Genomic DNA, 19,861 nt, shown 5'->3' on the forward strand with positions numbered 1-19,861 from the left:
TACATTATAGAAAAAAATAATTACTTATTTATATTTATTAATAAGAATTATAGATCAATTAAGTCTAAATGAACCTAATCCTATTATAAAAAGGAGTAAGGGTTTTTGCCTAAAGCTTCAGATCTATATGAATACTGAACCGATTGGGTTCTCTATTTTATATAAAATTCATTTAGGTCATGTGTTGGTTTTTGGCTATTTTATTTCTATAATTAAGTTTAGGGTGGTTTTAGGCTACTTTTCTATCCCCCAGATGCTAGAGTGCACAGTGGCATTAAATTATCATTTTGAGCAACTGTTTAAATATCCTTTTATAAATGCTAACAGAAAAATATAAAAGTCAAAATCATTTAAAATTTTACTTTTTTTGTTCTAACATAGATCAGCTTTGCTACACAAACACATAATTAACTTAACTGAAACAGACCTTTTTATTTACTAAGTATATTTGCGATTACTTTTATTTAATGAAATCTTCCAATTTTTAACATGTACAAAACGGCCTGCTTAATTGCTTCAAGATCCATGTCAGATCTATATAGGAAATAAATGTCTATAAACGAGCTCAAGTTTTCCAAGGAATATATGATTAAAACTCATAGTGCTCCAATAATCCATAATAAACTCTCATTGCCCAGAACGATAAGACCCATTATTTTACTTTATTAAAAATAAATTCATTTTTTTCATTTCATGTTGCTATTTACCTTATATTGATGTATTTAATTTCTAATCATAAAAAAGAAAATTTAAATTTATAATATGATAAATTTAAGAAAACTATGTTTTAAAAGAATTCGATTGTGGCGACATTTTGTGTGTTCAAATATTAAACTAAAATTGTAATCATCATCATTAACCCTTTGGTGATGGTAATGTAAAGAAAAAAATATAATTTAAAAAAATCTTTTAAAAATCATTTAAATTATTAAATATTTACTTTCTTTTAGATAGTAATGCCGGGTGAGGAAAATAGATTTATTGAGAAATAGATATGCATATAGAAAACTAGCCAATAGGGAGATAATTATATCGAGCCAACTCTAGTAAGAGAATATTCTTTTTCTTCTTAAAATTTAATATAACAATAAAAGATATTAAACAATGCTATTTTATATTTTAAATATTTATAAAAAAAAACAATACTAATATGAAAATATTTAACAATTATTCCTAAGAATGATTTTGTATTTAATTGCTTCATAACCTACCAGAAAGAAAAAATCTCAAACAATTATACATTTTAAAAATAATGCAGGATATAAACACAAATTAATTGAGTTTTGATTGTTCTTCAATAAATAATTCATCGTTTGCTTCATTATTTTCTTCAGTTGTTGGCTCTTTGGCCCAATCCTCTAATTTAGAACTTCCAAATACTGAAATAAGAAACTTTTATTCAATTAGCAATCAATTTAGGAATTCATATTTGTTTTTATGTTTAGATTATGAATATTTCTTAATTATTAGTGGATAAAAAAGTCAGTTAATAAAGGAATAAGACAATGGCCGATAAATTGATGTACACCCCCAATGATAAAAAAAATTATCCCTTCTGTAGATTACAATTAGTGGTTTAAAAATTTGGACACTCAACTTAATAATCCAATCAGTCAAAATCAATAAAAGTTTCTAAAGTAAAAAAAGGTAACTATAAAACTTGAGGGACTAGTGTAATAAACAGCCCAATGTCCCCTTACTTCCTGGATGATACTGACCTAAATATGTGAGTCCACCTATGATATAGATGACACCAACTACCCTGTAAACATCATACCACTCATCCAGTGTTCCCTAACAAATTGGTGATTATATAAAATTGCATAAAATTTTTTAAAAGTCACTAAAACTCTAGTTTACATATGAAATCAACATTTAAACAAAAACAAAGTAAAACAAATGCATACACTTACTTATTATACTTTTCTTACGTAAATTTAGGCTAACTAAGCAGCAAATGTGAGAAAATTGAGATTTTTTTGGGAAAAACTATGAAATTTTGGATAAAAAAAGTAATTTTCAAAAAAATCCACAAAAATGATCAGCTGTGATTTAACAAAAGTCATGTACTGAACCGTCATTGTCTCCCGGTCATGACTACATAGGTCTTGTGAGACGTATGTCAAAAAAAACCTGTTTTATATCCAGGACACCATGAATTTTTATTTCATTGCAAACAATGTTATTCAATAATGCATTTATTATTACTTGGATCTTACACCAGATTATCATGTATTCTAATAAAGTGAAAATTGTAGCGGGCTTAAATAACTATCCAACCCATTATTCCATCCCACCCCTTCCTACTGGATTAACAAACTGACCAATAAATGACAGGGGAAATAGCAGCCTGAATTGACGACAATTTCTCCCCTGTCATAATATCAACATATATTCCACATTTATTTATTCCATTCAATTTCAAATTGACAAAATTAATCTATAAATATTTCATTACATCTTCTACCTTTTTTGAAACTATAAAACATTTATAAGTTGAAAATATTGTGGAAAAAATAGAAATCTAATTATCTCTGCAAGTTTTAGCAAACTTCCTTTTGGCTAAAAAATATTCTGTTATAAAATATGATGTAAAATGTACTTACATTAGGGGTCATATAGGATACCATTGTTGGAGTAACAAATCCTAGAATCACAAGGTATTATTATCATTGTAGATAACAAAAATTAGATAAATTGTATTTTGGATAATTGTCTGATCATTTGTGATATTAACATTATCTTGCAACTAGAAAACCAATAAACAGTTAGAAGAAGAAAATATTTGTTGGTGCTCATTTTAGGTTAGTATTAGTTATGCAAAGGTTATAATGTTCCAACATATACAATTTTTTTCTTCTAAAAATTGATATACGAGGGTTGGAGAGTAGGATTTAGTGGTCAAGAAATGTGTTTAAGTAAAGAAACCCACATCTTCTTGTTGATCCTGGATTTTTTTCACATTTTTTTTAATTGGAAAAGAATAAGAAACATTTTATTTTAAATTTTTGATTTCATCTTTAGTTTAGAGAAAAATACAAAAAGAAATATTTTTTCCCTCAAAATAAAGTTTAAAACCAGTCTTGTACCAATAATAAACTCCCAATAAATTGTGGAATGATCAACCCATCCATTCACAAGATCTTACTGGACATAAACTTATCAATATTTAGCTATATTTTTGTATTTTCTAACCTGGTATTTGTGCAAAAGTGTTTGTAATTCCAAATAAAACTCCAGAATGTTTTCCTCCTAAAATATTTAAATTCTCTACTTCAAAGAAATAAAAAAAATTAGTATTTCTACCAAACACAACTTAAAAAAATACAATAATGCATTTTTATTGTGGAAGGAGAGGTTAAAATTGGCCTTTCACTATGAATTTGACCCCCCTTAAATATTCCTATGGGGTAAAGTAACCCTCCTTGGAAATATTGAGAGAGTATACCAGCCCCCCCCCCCTCCCTATTTCCGAACTGTAAGTATGAACAACATGATGACACCAACAATAAGTAGCAAAGCAAATAAAGGACAAAGTAGAAGAAGTATAGAACCACTAAAAAGATCGAAAGGGTGAGAAAGATAATGGAAGTGAAAAAATATGATTCAATGTAGAAAATCACGAAATAACTACTGACAATAATTTGTATACTTAATGCTCTGTATAAAAAAGGGATTTTCATGAGAACAAAAACCTGCAGTCTATCTTTATTAGCAGCCAAGAGAATCAAATTCTCCTAGATTATTATGGACTGATGTAAGTATAAAATGAATTAAAGAGTAGTTTTGCTATCTATATATCTAAGTATATGTAAGTATTATTTATACCCGGAGTACTGAAGATTCCTATGACTATCTCATTATTTAATACTTATATTTGCGGGAACTTTTGTTTAATGAAATCTTCCAATTTTTAACATTTACAAAACAGCTTAATTTATTGCATCAAGATCCATGACAGATCTATATAGGAAATAAATGTCAATGTAAATATATATGAGCTCAAGTTTTCCAAATGATAAATGTTTAAAACTCATAGTGCTCCAATAATCTGTAATAAACTCTCATTGACCAGAACGATAAGACCCATTATTTTACTGTATGAAGAATAAATTCATTTTTTTTATTTCATGTTGCTATTTGAATTATATTGAATTATTAAATTTCTACCCATAAAACAGAAAATTTAAATTAATAATATAGTAAATAAAAAAAAACTCAGTTTTAAAATAATTTGATACTAGCCGTACGTGTGTAATGTGGTCAGATATTGAACTAAAATCTATCAGTTAACTGAACATTTTAACCCTTTCAGGACGACAATTTGAAATAAAAAATATTAAGATCCTAAAATAGTTTAAAGAAAGAAATCCTCAGGGAGAAGATAATGGAAGAATAGGGTTAATAGTCAGAATTCAGATAACCAAAAGAAAGTAAATAAAACATTGAATAAACCTATCTATCTATCTATCTATCTAACCTATTTCCGAATGAGAGAAGTAGAAGCCACCAGTCATACATAGTTCATGAACAGTTAATGAGGAAGCAACTATTACAACATGTTCTACCTAAACATATAAACATTAGGGCGGGTTCATATCGGAATTAGACAAAGAGGGGATGTGCAACAGATAAAACTAACTTAAATAAAATATCTGACCAAAAAGAATTTTAAAAAATTGATATTTAGAATGCGACCACTTAAAAATGTATTTCATTAATAAAAAAAATATGCAAAGACGACATTCAAGTCATCCCTACTAATTATCTCAGTTTCTATTAGTGCTAGAGGGCTAAATATTTTTGTGCATTTCCCCAGTTATATAAAAAATTTCCGACTATAAGTCAGTCAAAGTCATATTTCGTTTCCTTACCCTTTATTTACCAACCTTTTACCAACGACCAGACATCAAAATGTATAGCTATTTGACAATGATAGTAAAAAATTATTGAATGAGAATGATGGCCTCATGGTGCTCCCAGGAAAGGCCTCGCGGAGTAGAATCAGGAACTTTTGTCCGTTTCAAAATATCTCATTCCTAGCCTTAGAAATGACTAAAAAACCACCATTTTTAAAGGTTTATTGAGAATTGTCAAATTTGTAGAGGTTTTTTTGAGATTTTTTCAGGCTAGGAACGAGAAATTTTGAAACGGTCAAAAGTTCCTGATTCTACTTCTCAATGCCTTTCCTGGGAGCACCATGAAGCCATAGTTCTGATTCAATAAATTTTCGACACCCATTTACAAATAGCTATACAATTGAACGTCTGGTCGTCAGCGGTTTTATGACTTAGGATAAATTTTAAATCATCCAGATGTGTATTATACTCATAAAAATTGTTTGCAGATCCCCGCTTTGATCTCAGAAAAAAAATGTTCAAAATCGACCCACCCTAATAAACATGGATAAAAACATCCATAAGTACAAAGTTCAACATATTAGATGAATAACTTTCATAATAGAAATAGAATTATTGAATCGTTTTAAAGGATTTTTGTGATTATAGGTCACAGGTAGCTTTTTGGCCAATTTTTTTCTACTGCTAATTAGGATTTTTTAAAAGAAACCTTGTAACGTAAGGCATCAAGTAAACAACTAACTTTGTATGTCAGTCTGTCAGTTATGCAACAAAAGACATGTAATTAATTTTCAAAGGTTTAATGATTTTTATCATGTCTTTTCTACCTTTCTTTCATTTAATTCAGTAGGATGAGAGGGTATAGGGTAATGGGGGTGATCGTCATTTTATCCAGCTACAAGTTTCACTTCATAAGAATACATTATAATATGTTTTGTGATCCAAGTAAAATAAATCCATTGCTGTAGACGTAGATGTTTAAAGCGTTACGGACTGACAGACGGACGGACAGACAGAATGAATACCTTTTGATAAGACTGAAGAGCGCCCAGCACCAGAAAGAGAAGTGCAGGTACCCAAAATCCAATGGTATTGAACAATTTCCTCAAGAAAATGAGAGATAATGATGTTCTTGTCCGTAGGCAGTCAAACAGCTTTCCTGAAGAAAAAACAATCATATTGGCAACTGTAAGAAATATCCTAAAATGTTGGGGTTTTAAGATTTTATTGAAATTTAAACATTGGAATATGCTTGGATATTTTAATAAATGTACAAGTATAGAAGTATAATACAGACAACTACTATGCCCAAGTGGGGAAGACCCTTTTTCGCCAATTGTTTGCTGTTTGTAGGAACTGTCCTGTGTTTATGTATCCAACGCTATAAACTGATTTCAAAGTTCCAATTAAAAATCGGGACAGGGTACCTACCCTGTGGGCAGAGTTCCACATAGCTTAGTGGGAGAAAGTAACTCAAAAATTAGCCAAGTGACGTCATGAAAATAAGGGGGATGGCAGAAAGAAGTGGGAATTAAAAGAGGATGATAATTTCTTAATTTTATGACGTTACATGGCTGATTTTTGTGCGACTTTCTACCCCTACCATATAGCTCATGTCCCCTCTTCCTTTAATTTAATATAAAAACTAAGACTATGACTTCTTCTTATTTTACATTTAAAGCTAATATAAGTTTTTATATGAATTAAATACTTTATATATATCGTTTAATAGCTAAAAATCTAAATTTATTCATTATTTAATTCTTCTAATTGTTTTCATTCATTGAGTACCTTTTAACTTTTTCAGAGTTAATCATGGATTTAAATGGATAAGATAATGGCCGATAAATTAATTTACATCCCCAATGAGGATACAAAAAATTACCACTGCAGTAGATTGATATTAGTGGTTAAAACATTTAGACATTTAACTTTATGAACCAACCAATCAAATTAACAGTCCCAAAAGTTATTGAGCCTACAAATAAGAAAACATTATTTAAAAATTATTGATACACAAAATTACCCCTTGTGTAGCTTACAACAAGTGGTTGAAACGTTCAAACTCTCAACTAAATGATCCAACCAATGAAAGTCCTCAAAGTTTTTGACCCGACCAATAAGAAAAAAAATTATTATTTAACTTTGGGGAATAGTTTAATAAACAGCCCAATGTCCCCTTCATCCCAAAAAATAATCATTCATTAAGTACCTTTTATCTTTTCTAGAGTTTACACAATATTTTTATTTTGATGTAAAGTTTCTGCTAATTCATCTCAGGAAGGGAGGGGACATTAGGCTGTTTATCACACTAGTCCCCAAAGTAGGGTTGGGCCGGATATCCAGTGTGGCCGGATATCCGGCCGGATATCCGGCCATTTTCAATATCCGGCCGGATACCGGATATTGAAACTATCCGGCCGGATATCCGGCTATAACTTTTTTTTATATTTTACACCAAAAATCTCTGCTTTTTAAAATTTTAAATGGCTATAATTTTCTTATTATTGAAGATAGAAGAACATTTTTTGAATATGTTTATCTTTATGCAAATTTTATTATATGAAATCTCAAAAGTTTATTAATAAATATTTTTTGCTACTTTAGTATCTGGTAATTTAGCCGGTTATCCGCCCGGATATCCGGTAATTTGGCCGGATAACCGGATATTTGCCGGATATCCGGCGTTGGCCGGATATCCGGCCTGATACCGGATATCCGGCATTTGAAATCAGCCGGATATCCGGTATCCGGTATCCGGCCAAAAAAGTATCCGGCCCAACCCTACCCCAAAGTTTAATAATAATGTTTTCTAATTGGTTGGCTCAGAAACTTTAAGGACTTTCATCGGTTGGATCATTTAGTTGAGAGTTTGAACGTTTCAACCACTTGTTGTAATCTACACAAGGGGTAATTTTGTGTATCATCATTGGGGATTTATCGGATATTGTCTTATCCCTAGATCCCTGAAAGTTTTTCCTAAATTATCCACTTATTTGAAAGTTTAACCAAAACAATTCAGCAACAAGGATGGACATTTTTTTTAGTTACTTAAGATTATTTTCTAAAATAAAATCCTTATAAAAGTAAAAGGACCTATTTGTGTCTTGGTAAACGCTCCTTTATAATGTAGCTTCTCATAAATCCTAACTAATATATTACTACTTATATTATGAAAATGCAAATGTAAGATGAATAAATACAAAATTACTGCTGGATATATATAGAACAATATAAATTAATTTACTTGGCTTACTGTCATCAAATATTAACACATAGATAATCCTGATGAATAATGTATAAATAGTAAGAAAAGTATCCTCACCTCATTTGTTTAATTCATTTGGTTAATGAAATAACTTTTATTTTATTTTGTGGGTAGATTTGAATATTATTTTAATGTTAGGTAAATAAAAGTAAACTTTGATCAGCAAGAACAAAAATAAATTGAGTGCTTTAGCTTTTAGTACCCTATTTATTGTTTTCAATGAGTAAAATTTGTGATACATGCCTTTATAGAACATGACATCAATGACATTTGTTTTGAAAGTTCAAGCTAACATATGTGGTTTTCCAATGATTCTGTAAATTATTTATTTCAGTTTATTCTGCCAAAAAAAAGGTCATTAACTTTTCAACAAAATCTTTAATAGTGATGAGATGTTATGTAATTCGATTTTTGTTTACGATAATTTTTACTATTCTAAGAAGTATTGGTTGATTTACAAATTTTTTAATCTATTGAAGAATTAATAAGAAAGAGTAGAAGTTTTTTTCAATGCCTGACCCGTGAGATAAGCCCCAGCCCTGTAGGTCTAACAGGTGACTAAATATAACCTAATCTAATTTCATGCAAAGTAAACAAAACAAAAATAATTCTAAATTTATCTTTAAAATAAGGAGGCGGGGGTTATATGTTATAGGTGGTCAACAATGTATTTTGTGTTAAAGCACATAAGACACTTAATAGTTATTTCTCGCATCGTATTATAAACAGGTTTCCGCGGATATAGAATGTACAATTATAAGATTATAACCAGTTTTTTTTAGCCCCTAGGTGCCGAGGGCAAGGGCTAAAAAACTGGTTTTAATCTTATTATTGTACATTTTTATATTAGTAGAAAGCTAGATATAATTCGATGCTAGACATAGTTTTTTCGTATGGATGAGAACCGGTTCCTATCCACCGGATTCGAATGAATACGAGAAATGTTATTACCTGTAATAGAAAATATCAACATTCCCAGGGAAGGAAGCATGGACAGAAAACCATTCTAAAACCATTTAAAAATTGGTCAAAGTTTTGTGTCATCTGTTTTTTTTTTCATTAAAAAACGGACTTTGACCTTTTTTATGCATGGAGAAGTAAAAGTAAATTTTTTTCAAAGTGAAAGTCAAGACTTTATTGACATTATTAAAATTATAGACAGCTTTCTGTGAAAATGAAAATTAAATGTTATAAGAATAAAATCAGTTTTATGAGCTTTTAAGGTCAGAATGCTGGAGCTAATAGAATTATTATTAATATTAGGATTTTATACTAGTATTCGTGGACAATTGTTCTAGTCCTGCAGATATTAAGCTCCCTTGTAAAACTTTTTACCAGTTAATGGCCTTTAACATTTCTTGACCTCCCAAAAAAAGATTGTATGTTTCTTAAAGGGACTGTGAACGTAAATTTTTCTCATCTTAATATCAAATCTTAACATTATCTCATTCATTATATCTCACAGATAGAGCAAAACGCGCTTTTGTTTGCTTAAAAAACGGCTTTTTCCGACGATTTTTATAAGGTACGGGGAAAGGAAGAAATTTTCCGTATTATATAAAATGTGCATTAAATTGCTTTTTTCTCCCATTATATCTAAAATTAAACTTTTTCACATAGTTCTAGATTTTTCCTAACAGTTAAGCTGACTTTTAACATAATCCTTGCTTTAATCCAATGTATAGTTACTTAGAAATTGATAAAATAAGCAATATTTTTTTATTGAAAACCAAATACAATAACAAAGCCAGAAACAGGTTTTTTATTAGTATCCAATTAACTTTAAATGGCCCATCCCTCGCCCACCTTTAATTACAAATTTGTAAATAATAAAGACGCAATATTTCTTTATAAACAGTCTGATAAAAGTGTAAACTAATTCTCCAAAGTGGGTTATTTATTGTTCAACACAATAAAAAAGGATATTATTATTTTATATAACCTATGAGATTCAACCCTTTGTAGACAGTGAGGTATTTTTTTGTCAATAATACGAATTTAAAATATGTCTTTATTACCTAATTACTATGTTATAAAAAAACGAATTGGCAATTTTATAGCATAAAATAAATCCTTAACAGTAAGTAAATTGTTTCAACTATATATGACAAGTTAAATATCCCTACAAACATTATAAGAAACAAAAACGTTCAGATTTTCCCTGTTTTTTCCTTTTTCCCTCTCAAAATACCATAAAATCAAGGCATTATTTCTGGATATTTTTGTGAATAGGACATTTTTGGTTGATCAGTGTAGTGAAATGTGCTTAGTAAATGTTAAGATTTGATAATCAGATGAGAAATTTTTACGTTCACACTCCCTTTAACTGTAAAACTTTGAATTCTAAAACTAAAACCAGTCACTTCGTTCCAATTGAAAAAGAACATAATTATTATGTCTATCTAGCTCGGAATGGAATATGTTATATTTTTAGCTTGTTACCTTTAAAACTTTGAACTCTAAAGCCTCTCTGATAAACAAAGAAATATTGAGAATAACCAGATAATAACCAGTTGCTGAACACATGTGAGTCATCCAAAGGGCGTGCACAGATTTACTCCTAGAAAAAATACTATATACACCTATATTACTTTGTTTTTTCCAAGGTTACTTATAAATTCCTCCATATTTTGGGTTTAAAAGAAATGATATATACAAAGAATTGGTAATGCTATGGAGCACACTTATTGAATTTAACCAACCAAAGATTTTTTTATCCAATCTTAACCAGACAAATGCCATCTAGCTAAAAAAGATGCGTAGATTTCATTTCTGGCAACCAGAAAATCCGCAGAAATCGAATTCACGAGATCCAAAAAAGTTTCATTAAAAAAAACCTTACACCAAAAATAACAAACAATAATTATAACGACGACTTAGTTTCTTTTTCCTGTTTAATACGAATATTGAAACTAATTTTCAGGCATGCATGTTTGTTGGTATAGCACTTTTTTAGAAACCAAAATACAAACATATTTAAAACTACGAAATTGTATATTAGTTACTAGAAAGATTATATTTTTTTCTTGCTCTAAAACAACTTTTTGTGCATAAAAACCCATAATGTCTTCATTATTGACACAAACATGCATGCTGTATAGTTTTAAAAAAATTTGTCAAATAAAATACCTGATTAGAATACAAAGCAAGAAATAAAGGTTATCAACTCCCTATGAGCTTTTTGTGTTAAATAGAATTATTAATAAGAATAAAAGAGTTTCAAAAATAGTAAAATAACAAAATGTTAGGTGAATTGTTAATATTAAATCAATCAAAAAATATTTTCCATTCTTATAATTAATTTCAATAAAACATATATATGCTCAAGAAAGGTTATTTATAATTATGAATTCTACCAGACTAAAATATAAAAGGGGAAATAGTTTATGAAGACGACACAAAATGATTTTAAAAATTACTTATTTTTATCTTTTTTTTAATCTTTAACAATTTTAATGTTTTTATTATGTAAATATATAAATTATTATTCAAACTTAAAGGATTTAATCTTTTTCTTTGTAATTTATATGTCTAAACAATGTAAAAATGAAGTTCTTAATTACGGATTTTCAAATCATTAGATTTTAATACAGTTTATTATAGAAATAAAGAATAATTTCAACAAAAAAAAATTGCTACAAAAAGGCTTACTGTATTATTAAACTGACTTAATTGTATAATTGCATTTATTTTGTTTATTTACCTTGAAAAATGAGTGTTTAAGTGCTGCATTGGTTAAAATCAAACCTAAAAGTGCTCTTTATTCAGTGACAGAGTGAAAAAAATATATACCTTGTTTTATAGTTTTTGATCTCTTTTTTTATATATTTTTATCTGATATGTATATCAAAATTTAAAAGTATCTATTTCATTAGATATTCATACTTTGCTAAAACGTCTTTGTTACTTTTTGCACTATATTTGCTCTAAAAAGGATTCTTTATCTGACTTTCACATTTAAAATGAAAGATTTTATGCCAATTATTGTGCTGACTGTAGAAAAAAATAATTATTTTGTTTATATGCAATTTTTTATAATAAAATGTGAGAAATGCCTTTTTTCACATGTAAGGCGAAAAAAGTAACACTGAAAATATTTTTTATGTCTTCAGTATGTCCTAAACTCATAGATAATAAACTTTCATAAAAGATTTATTTCAGAATATGTCATTTAGGGCATAAAATTAATTTTGCAAATTAACATTGCAAATGTTTGCCAATAACTTTTAAAAATGATTTCTGCGGATTTTCTAATTTGCATGGGTGTTTTCTACACATTTTCCCCTTTCTAAAAATACCTTCCTCATAAAGATTGGCTTCCGGAAAGTATATACTTTCCGAAAATGAAATGTGGGAGGAAACGTGATTTTCTCGGCTCCTAACAAGATAGACAGCTGAAATTTCTAGTGAAGATTCCTATAACATATGCCATCTGTCTGTTTCGGGGTGCTAGATAGATTCCTAGATTTTCAAGTTTTCGTAATTTTCTCAATTCCTTTTTAAGATAGAGGGCTGGAAATTTCAGGGATTAATTTATTTCAGATTCAACTTATTTTTACGAAGTTTTGATAAGATTTGTCTATTAATTGGGGTACTAGATATATTCCTAGTTTTTTTTTTAGATTTTCTTGATTTTTTTCAGGATTGACGGCTGAAATTATCAAGGATTGAATATGCTCATATTATACATATTTCCATTAAGTTTCCAAAGATTTGTATAGGTGCTAGATTTTTAAGTTTTCGTTATTTTAAAGGTTACCTGTTTGACCTATTTTATCATGTTAAATGTTTATTGTATGACACTTCTCTGTCGTAATTTTTTTCTCAATATCCATTCATAATTTTTGAGCTTCGCTACTTATGGATGTTGTCATCCTTGTTTGATTTTCAACTGTTCAACATGTTAAATGTTTATTGTATGACACTGCTCTAAAGTAAAAATTTTCTTAATATCGATCCATAATTTTTTAGCTTCGCTACTTATGTATGTTGTCATCCTTGTTTTTCAATTTTCAACTGTTCAAGTAAAAAAGCAAACCGAAAGGGGGTAAAGAAGGTGTTAAAACACTTAAACTTCCAAACCTATCATTTTACCATTCTCAAACTTTGAAACTCCTTATTTTAACCCCTGCAGAACAATAATGTAATCTTTAATGGAAAAATCAAATACAAAAAAATGATTATTAGGTTTCTATAGAACTTTTTTCCAATTACCGTGTGCAAAACCTTTCAAAGCTGTCCAATCAATGATTATATAAAGTTATATCTTAATCTGTTCTTGATAATAAAAGAATTTAAAAAAGAAAAAAAAATCGACCAAAGAAAGAGACATTTATTAAATTCAAGTAAAGAAAAAATAGTTAAAGTTTGGAACCACTTGTCCCCCCGTTCCATCTGACGACCAATAAATCCTTTTATAAAAGTAACAGGATGTGCATCTGCCTATGTGTGTGTCTACATAAGTTCCAAAGGATATTGCTAACCTCTCAACTAGTATGGTTCTCCTTTTCAATTTAGCATTTCATAGCTCCAGGTAAGGTTTTGAAATATTTAGTGGGGGATGGGTATCAACATTCTCCCATGAAAAACGTCATTTGAAAAAAAACAAGTATTTGTTTTCTTTTTTTAACTAAAATTTTGAAAAAGCTAGGACCAGCTTCAAACTCAAATGCCCCTAGAGGCCTTAGTGACATAGCTGCTAGGTATCAAATAAAAAGAAGACACATATAAGAATCTTACCTTAGTATCTGAGCCCATGGGACCTTGTGCTTTGTTGTTATGTTTCTGGTCTAGAATAAAAATAATAATACTAAACAGAAATCATAAAAGTCTCAAATTGTAACAGGATGTCTAAGCGTCTGTCTGTCTATTTGTACCAAAGGATCTCGATTACCAAGGGATCGATATTGTTCTCCTTCACAGCGAAAATATTTGCAGGCCCTGGGAAGGTTTATAACTATTTTGGGGGAGGGTACGACCACACTCCCAAGATAATTTGCCCCTAGAAAGAAATGACTCCCAGCCCCTCCCACCTGTATTATATATGTAATATTAATAACATTCCAAAAGATATTGTGATATTTTATGTTTTGATTACTAATACCAAAAACTATATATAAATAAAAAAAAAAATCAAATAGACTGTTGAGAGCAAAAAAATATTGCTTAGTTGGCAATTTTCTTTCTATTCAAGATCTTATATAAATCAATAAATGTTTTGCCTTTAGAAGGAAACAAAGATGGTGACATTAACAAGTAGCGAATAAATGAAAGAGAGAGAATCTGCAAAAATCACAAAACTTTTTAAATATAAGATTTATGTATTTTTGGCATTGCCGACAGAAAGTCGGGCAAAGCAATGTAAAGACTAGATGTTCATATACCACAAGAATCTTCACTGAAAATTTGTGATTGTTTATCTTCAACAGCATTCAAGAAAATTAGATTACCGACAAATAAAGTAAATTATAGAAAAGCTTCGCTACTAAAAATTTTGTTTTAGGTGTAGTCGATCAGGAATGGAGTGGATATTGTGGTGTAAATCATACTGTTACCCAAAGATTTAATTATAAAGTAGCTTTGCTACTGAATCTTGATGTCATCTTGCAGTTATTAAACTTAATCAATAGAAACAGAATAAAACTTTTTATAAACAGAGACAACTATTCTTTATAAGGATATAATTATATTGGTAGAAAAGTTCTGGCAATTCTATTTTAGACCAAACAAGAAAAGTAACCAAAGTTCTTAAACCCTGACGAATATTTTGAAATGTGGATACCAGTGTTATGCAAGGGAGGAAGGGGATTATTGAGCTGTTGTTTATTACACTAGTCCCCAAGCTTTTGTTGTAATAATATTTTCTTATCCATTGGCTTAACAACTTTGGGGACTTTTTAAAAATATTGAATAATTGGATCATTAGCCACTAATTGAAATCTACAGAATTTTGTGTAGCATTATTGGGATTTTACATCAATTTATCGGCTATTGTCTTATCCCTTTAGATCCCTGGAATCCTCTATTTATTTATTAGTTACATTGATTTATTAGCCACTTATTTCAATCTACAGAATTTTGTGTGGCATTATTAGGATTTTACATCAATTTATCGGCTATTGTCTTATCCCTTTAGATCCCTGGAAGCCTCTATTTATTTATTAGTTACATTGATTTATTTTTTCTCAATAACTATCTCTTGAAATTGAAATATAATTGGAAGATAAAGTTTTATCTAATAATGACGTATAGTAGATGTGTAAAACTAATTTTTGTTCAAAATTTTAATTGAATTTTTTTGTACAAGTACGTACTAATTAGTTTAAATTTCATAACTTTGAAATATTAGATTTCATAAACATTTTAATTGGGGGATTGTTATACTTAGCAATTGAATTGTACCGAAAACAAGGATGACAAGATCCATGAAAGCAAAGCTCTAAAAAAGGACTAACAAAAACACTTGTAGAGTGCCAGAACTTAAAAAGTAATACAAATTTGTTAGTCCAAACAAAACTGTACATAAATTTGTTGTACAATGTGATAAATACAGGTAACAGTAAAAGGACATCTCATTTTTAGGAGCTGATTATAAAAACGCCTCGTTTGTATAAAAACACTTTATTACTATTCATTTGGGTTTGTTTCCCTACAGTATAAGCCCCTGCAGGTAGCCCTATACCTACGGGTTGTACTATCTATCTATCTGTCTGTCTGTATGTGTGTCTATCCATCTATTTATTCATACCTTAGTTAGATATTCTCTTTCTTCAAGGGAACATTTGGGGTCGTCCTCGGGGCGATTATAGATTACTTGACTAAAGATCAGGCACCATAATACACCTAGATAGATAGATAGAAAAATAGAAAAATAGATGGATAGAAAGATAGATAAATAGATAGATCCGGAATCAACATATTATACCTGTAAAGCCTGGAACGTAGAAAGCCAAATCCCATCCTAGAAAAATAAATTCTTATCAGAATTGCAACATTAGATCTCACTAAGGGTTTTACTTTTTTTGTATCACTCTTTGAATATCTTTGTTCTAAATTTTCTGACCTTTTAACTGGCACAAATATGTAACTTTGCTTTTTAGTTTGTTTTGATAACAATTTTTACATCACGGGGGGGGGGGGGGGTACCAAACCTACATTCTCCACCCAGAATATCCCAGGTGATTTAACAGTGATAAACCTTGACTTTTTTTTTAAACATAAGAAACTTAGTTTTCAATTAATTATAACCTTTTTGTTTAAGTTTGTGTAACCTATAGAAAAATAATATAAAAGATTATCTTACAAAGGAAAAATTATAAAAATTGTTAAAATTTTAAGAAATTAATTTTATTACCTCCTTTAATATAGAATATAATATAACAAGTGTTTTTAAATTGTTGTTTAAATTTACATGTAATACTCTATGTAGACAACAAAAACTAAAGGCAGTTTCCCCCCATTAAAACTATATTTGTTACCTAAAGGGGTGGAACAAAACCAAGAAACTAATGGATACGTTGTTACCGTCGCCATGGGTATTCCTAAAAACAACAAGAATGATAACATCCATTAATGTAAAGTTTAACTAATCAGACAAGCGAACATTAACATGCTTGTAGAGTAACAGAACTTAATTAGCAGAATATTAATTTAAACTTAATTGTATTCAAATTTGGAGAATATTGCGATAATGCAGGAAACAAACGACATACCTACGTCATTAGAAGAGAGATGCCTCGCTTAAAATATTGTAACTTGTTGTTCTATAATCAATGTTTCAAAATTCCGAAAAATATAATAAAACCAAATTCAGAAAGAACCCAAAACTAACTTGCCTGCAAAGCATATTGACATGAGGGTGGCCTTTTCTGAGGGGTGCGACCACACAGTAAATAGATTATATACACTAAAATAGATAGATAGAAATAGATAGAAAGATAGATAGACATTCTACTACTTTGTATAATATCTATAATACAAAGTAGAACGATGTCAGTCTGTCTGTCGATCTGTCTGTTTGTTTGTCTGTCTGTTTGTTTGTAGCGAAGGATCTCGCTACCGCTGAACCGATCGGGTTCCCCTTTACAGGTTGCTTCTCATAGGTCCCGGGAACCCCCGATCCTTCCCCCCCCCCAAAAAAAAAAATGAAAAATCCCCCCCCCCCAAAAAAATTCTTTTTAAAACTAAAATTAAAATAGTGGGGTCGGCTACCCCCAAATAAAAAATCCCTCCCCCCCAAAGAACATTTTTCCCATATTTCTTTTAAATCTAAAATACGAAAAATTGGTTTGATCAACCCTCTTGGGGCAAAGCCCCTAGAGGCTAGGGCGAAGCCGCTAGTATAATACAAAGTAGTAAAATGTTTATCTGTCTGAATCTTAAGATCTTGTTAACTACTGAAAATTTTAATTATGTTGATCCAATATATTTAATTGTCTGAATCTTAATCTAAATTGGTTCACTTAGAATAATCCTAGAAAGAAAAAAATTAATGGTGAACTTAATCTTTTAATTGCATTGTTCAAACATTATGTAAATTATAATTGGATCTACTGCAGTTCACGGTAAAATATTGCTGGTAACGAATATTGCCAAAATCTATGAATTTTAAAGGCTGCTAACTGCCAAACGGCTGAACGTACAGATCATACCCACACACCATTTTAAGCGGCATAAGAAGGCCTGCAAGTAATCTGGAATAGCCAAGATCAAATGATGCACAGAAAAAGCTTCACTAAAGAAAGAACGCGTAAAATAGACCTTTTTCGCGCATTTCTCTGCACTGCGAGATAATTATGCATTAGTGATTTATGGCAATTCCAGATTATTTGTAGGCCTTCTTATCCCGCTTAAAACAGTGTGCGGGCATGATCTGTATGTTCAGCCGTTTGGCAGCTAGCAGCCTTTAAAATTCATAGATTTTTGGAAATATTCCTTAACAGCAATATTTTACCGTGATCTGCAGTAGATCTTTATAATTTGCCTAGAATGGTTTTCTTACCTTGGAAAAGCAAATCCAGACGCCAACCCCTGAAAAAAAATCCCTTTTAAATTTATTATACAAAAAAGTTAGTCATAGGTAGAAAATTAAATGTTGATACTTTTTGGTTATGCAGGCTTCAAACTGAATTAAAATATTTGGGTATAGTCCCTTTCGTGGCAACGCACCTTAAGGGGCGATTCTTCGTATTTTTCACAGTAGCTTTTCTCCTATTTCTAGCCCCTGCGGGGGGATCTAACCCTGCGAGGCCAATTGCCTAACCCTGTGGGCCAATCACATAACCCAATATAACCTAACCTAACCTAAAATAGCCTATAAAAAGCCATTTTAAAAATACGACGTTGCCACGAAAGGGACTAATTATTTTTTTAGAAGGAAATTTTTATAATATGTTATAATTTTTCTATCAATTTGAAACTTTTTTTTTGACAAAATATTATTTTTATGATTTGATTATGATGATCGACCATCTGAATTTTGAATTATGATTCCTTGGGCAACAAAGTACAATATTATAAGATTAAATATAGCATCTATATAATCAAGTTCTCAAAAAATATAAAAAAAACATTCCTAAAACTATAAGTATGTCATTAAACACTATCCTTATATTTAAAACTTGATATTGTTCTTATTAAGTTCTGACACTTTATAAATGTTAATGTTCATCTGTTTTGGAACTTCGCTTTTATTGATGCTGTCATTTTTGTTTGAAAAGATTTTTTTATGGAGAATAATATGTCAAATAGAGCTGTACAGAAGTGGTTTTACTATTACTTGAACCAGATTTGAAGAGAAACACGCAGCGGGCTAATATAACAATCCCCACCCTTTGCCATCTTTCCTCCTACTGGATAAACGAACTGACCAATATATGACAGGGACAATTTTCCCTATCATAAGATCCAGATCCATTTGTAAGGATTAAAATAATGACAAAGTAAGCTGTTAGAAAAACAGCTGTCTAACCAAGTCAAACCATTTATAAAGAAAACGAATGATATTGTAAATCATAGTATAGCTTCATTTAAATAAGTTTCATATAAAAGCTAAATTTAATATACGTTTAGAAATATAAATCCCCCCAAAAATATATATTTATGATAAAATAGTACAGAAAAAAATAATCTTTCTTTTATAAGAAAGTAACATGAAAGTAAAATGCAAAAAATGGATTTTAAAATTCAATTCCCTAAAGATTTGGATTCAAAATTTTAATACCAAGATATATTTTCTAAAGCAAAGCTTTTCTATAATTAGAATTCGCTGTCCGTCCGTAACAGTTAGCTCTTTTCGTTAACATAAACAGGTTAGAATTGTCCTATCGATTTTAAACTTTGCATGATGATTTCTATTACATTAAGGTACAATTTAGAAATCGTAGCCACTCTTTTTTAGAATATTTATTTCTAGGACAACAAAGTATAATGTTATTACTGAAGCATCTCTAAAATCAATTCTCAAAAGTGTAGGTATGTCCTTAAACATAATTATGTTTTTAAGAGCTTCGATTTTATGGATGTGGTCATTCTTGTTTATATAAATCCGGGAAAAAAAATTTCTGCAAAATATTTATTTGTCCTTTTCTTGAATATTGGAATAGATATCTTATTTGTTAGCTGAAAAACGTCAATAACTATCGTTAAATTTTGATAGGTTGATTCCAACTAACATTGTCTGATTTTTTCAACCAATGATTATTTTCTACAGAAGGGGTATTTTTTGTAACCTCAT

At 29.7% G+C, this 19,861-nt stretch overlaps 1 protein-coding gene across 1 annotated transcript in view; it reads right to left on the reverse strand.

The window, feature by feature from the left end:
* Nucleotides 1–1,047: 1,047 nt before the first annotated feature.
* Nucleotides 1,048–19,861, reverse strand: part of LOC145325844 (sialin-like) — a 41,274-nt gene continuing 22,460 nt past the window's right edge. Inside the window, exons 10-23 of the mRNA XM_080168814.1 lie at nt 18,128–18,156; nt 16,962–17,032; nt 16,605–16,667; nt 16,052–16,087; nt 15,875–15,969; nt 13,867–13,916; nt 10,570–10,687; nt 9,079–9,133; nt 5,885–6,018; nt 4,481–4,568; nt 3,196–3,252; nt 2,607–2,647; nt 1,719–1,794; nt 1,048–1,379 (exon numbers count right to left, since the gene is read on the reverse strand). Of these exons, the coding sequence (XP_080024940.1) occupies nt 1,273–1,379; nt 1,719–1,794; nt 2,607–2,647; nt 3,196–3,252; nt 4,481–4,568; nt 5,885–6,018; nt 9,079–9,133; nt 10,570–10,687; nt 13,867–13,916; nt 15,875–15,969; nt 16,052–16,087; nt 16,605–16,667; nt 16,962–17,032; nt 18,128–18,156 (1,020 nt within the window). The 3' untranslated portion in view covers nt 1,048–1,272. The remainder of the gene's footprint in view (nt 1,380–1,718; nt 1,795–2,606; nt 2,648–3,195; nt 3,253–4,480; nt 4,569–5,884; nt 6,019–9,078; nt 9,134–10,569; nt 10,688–13,866; nt 13,917–15,874; nt 15,970–16,051; nt 16,088–16,604; nt 16,668–16,961; nt 17,033–18,127; nt 18,157–19,861) is intronic.

This window comes from Acartia tonsa, chromosome 8 (genome assembly GCF_053477335.1).
Source record: "Acartia tonsa isolate MP-2025a chromosome 8, ASM5347733v1, whole genome shotgun sequence".
In the NCBI taxonomy this organism is placed as follows: domain Eukaryota; kingdom Metazoa; phylum Arthropoda; class Copepoda; order Calanoida; family Acartiidae; genus Acartia; species Acartia tonsa.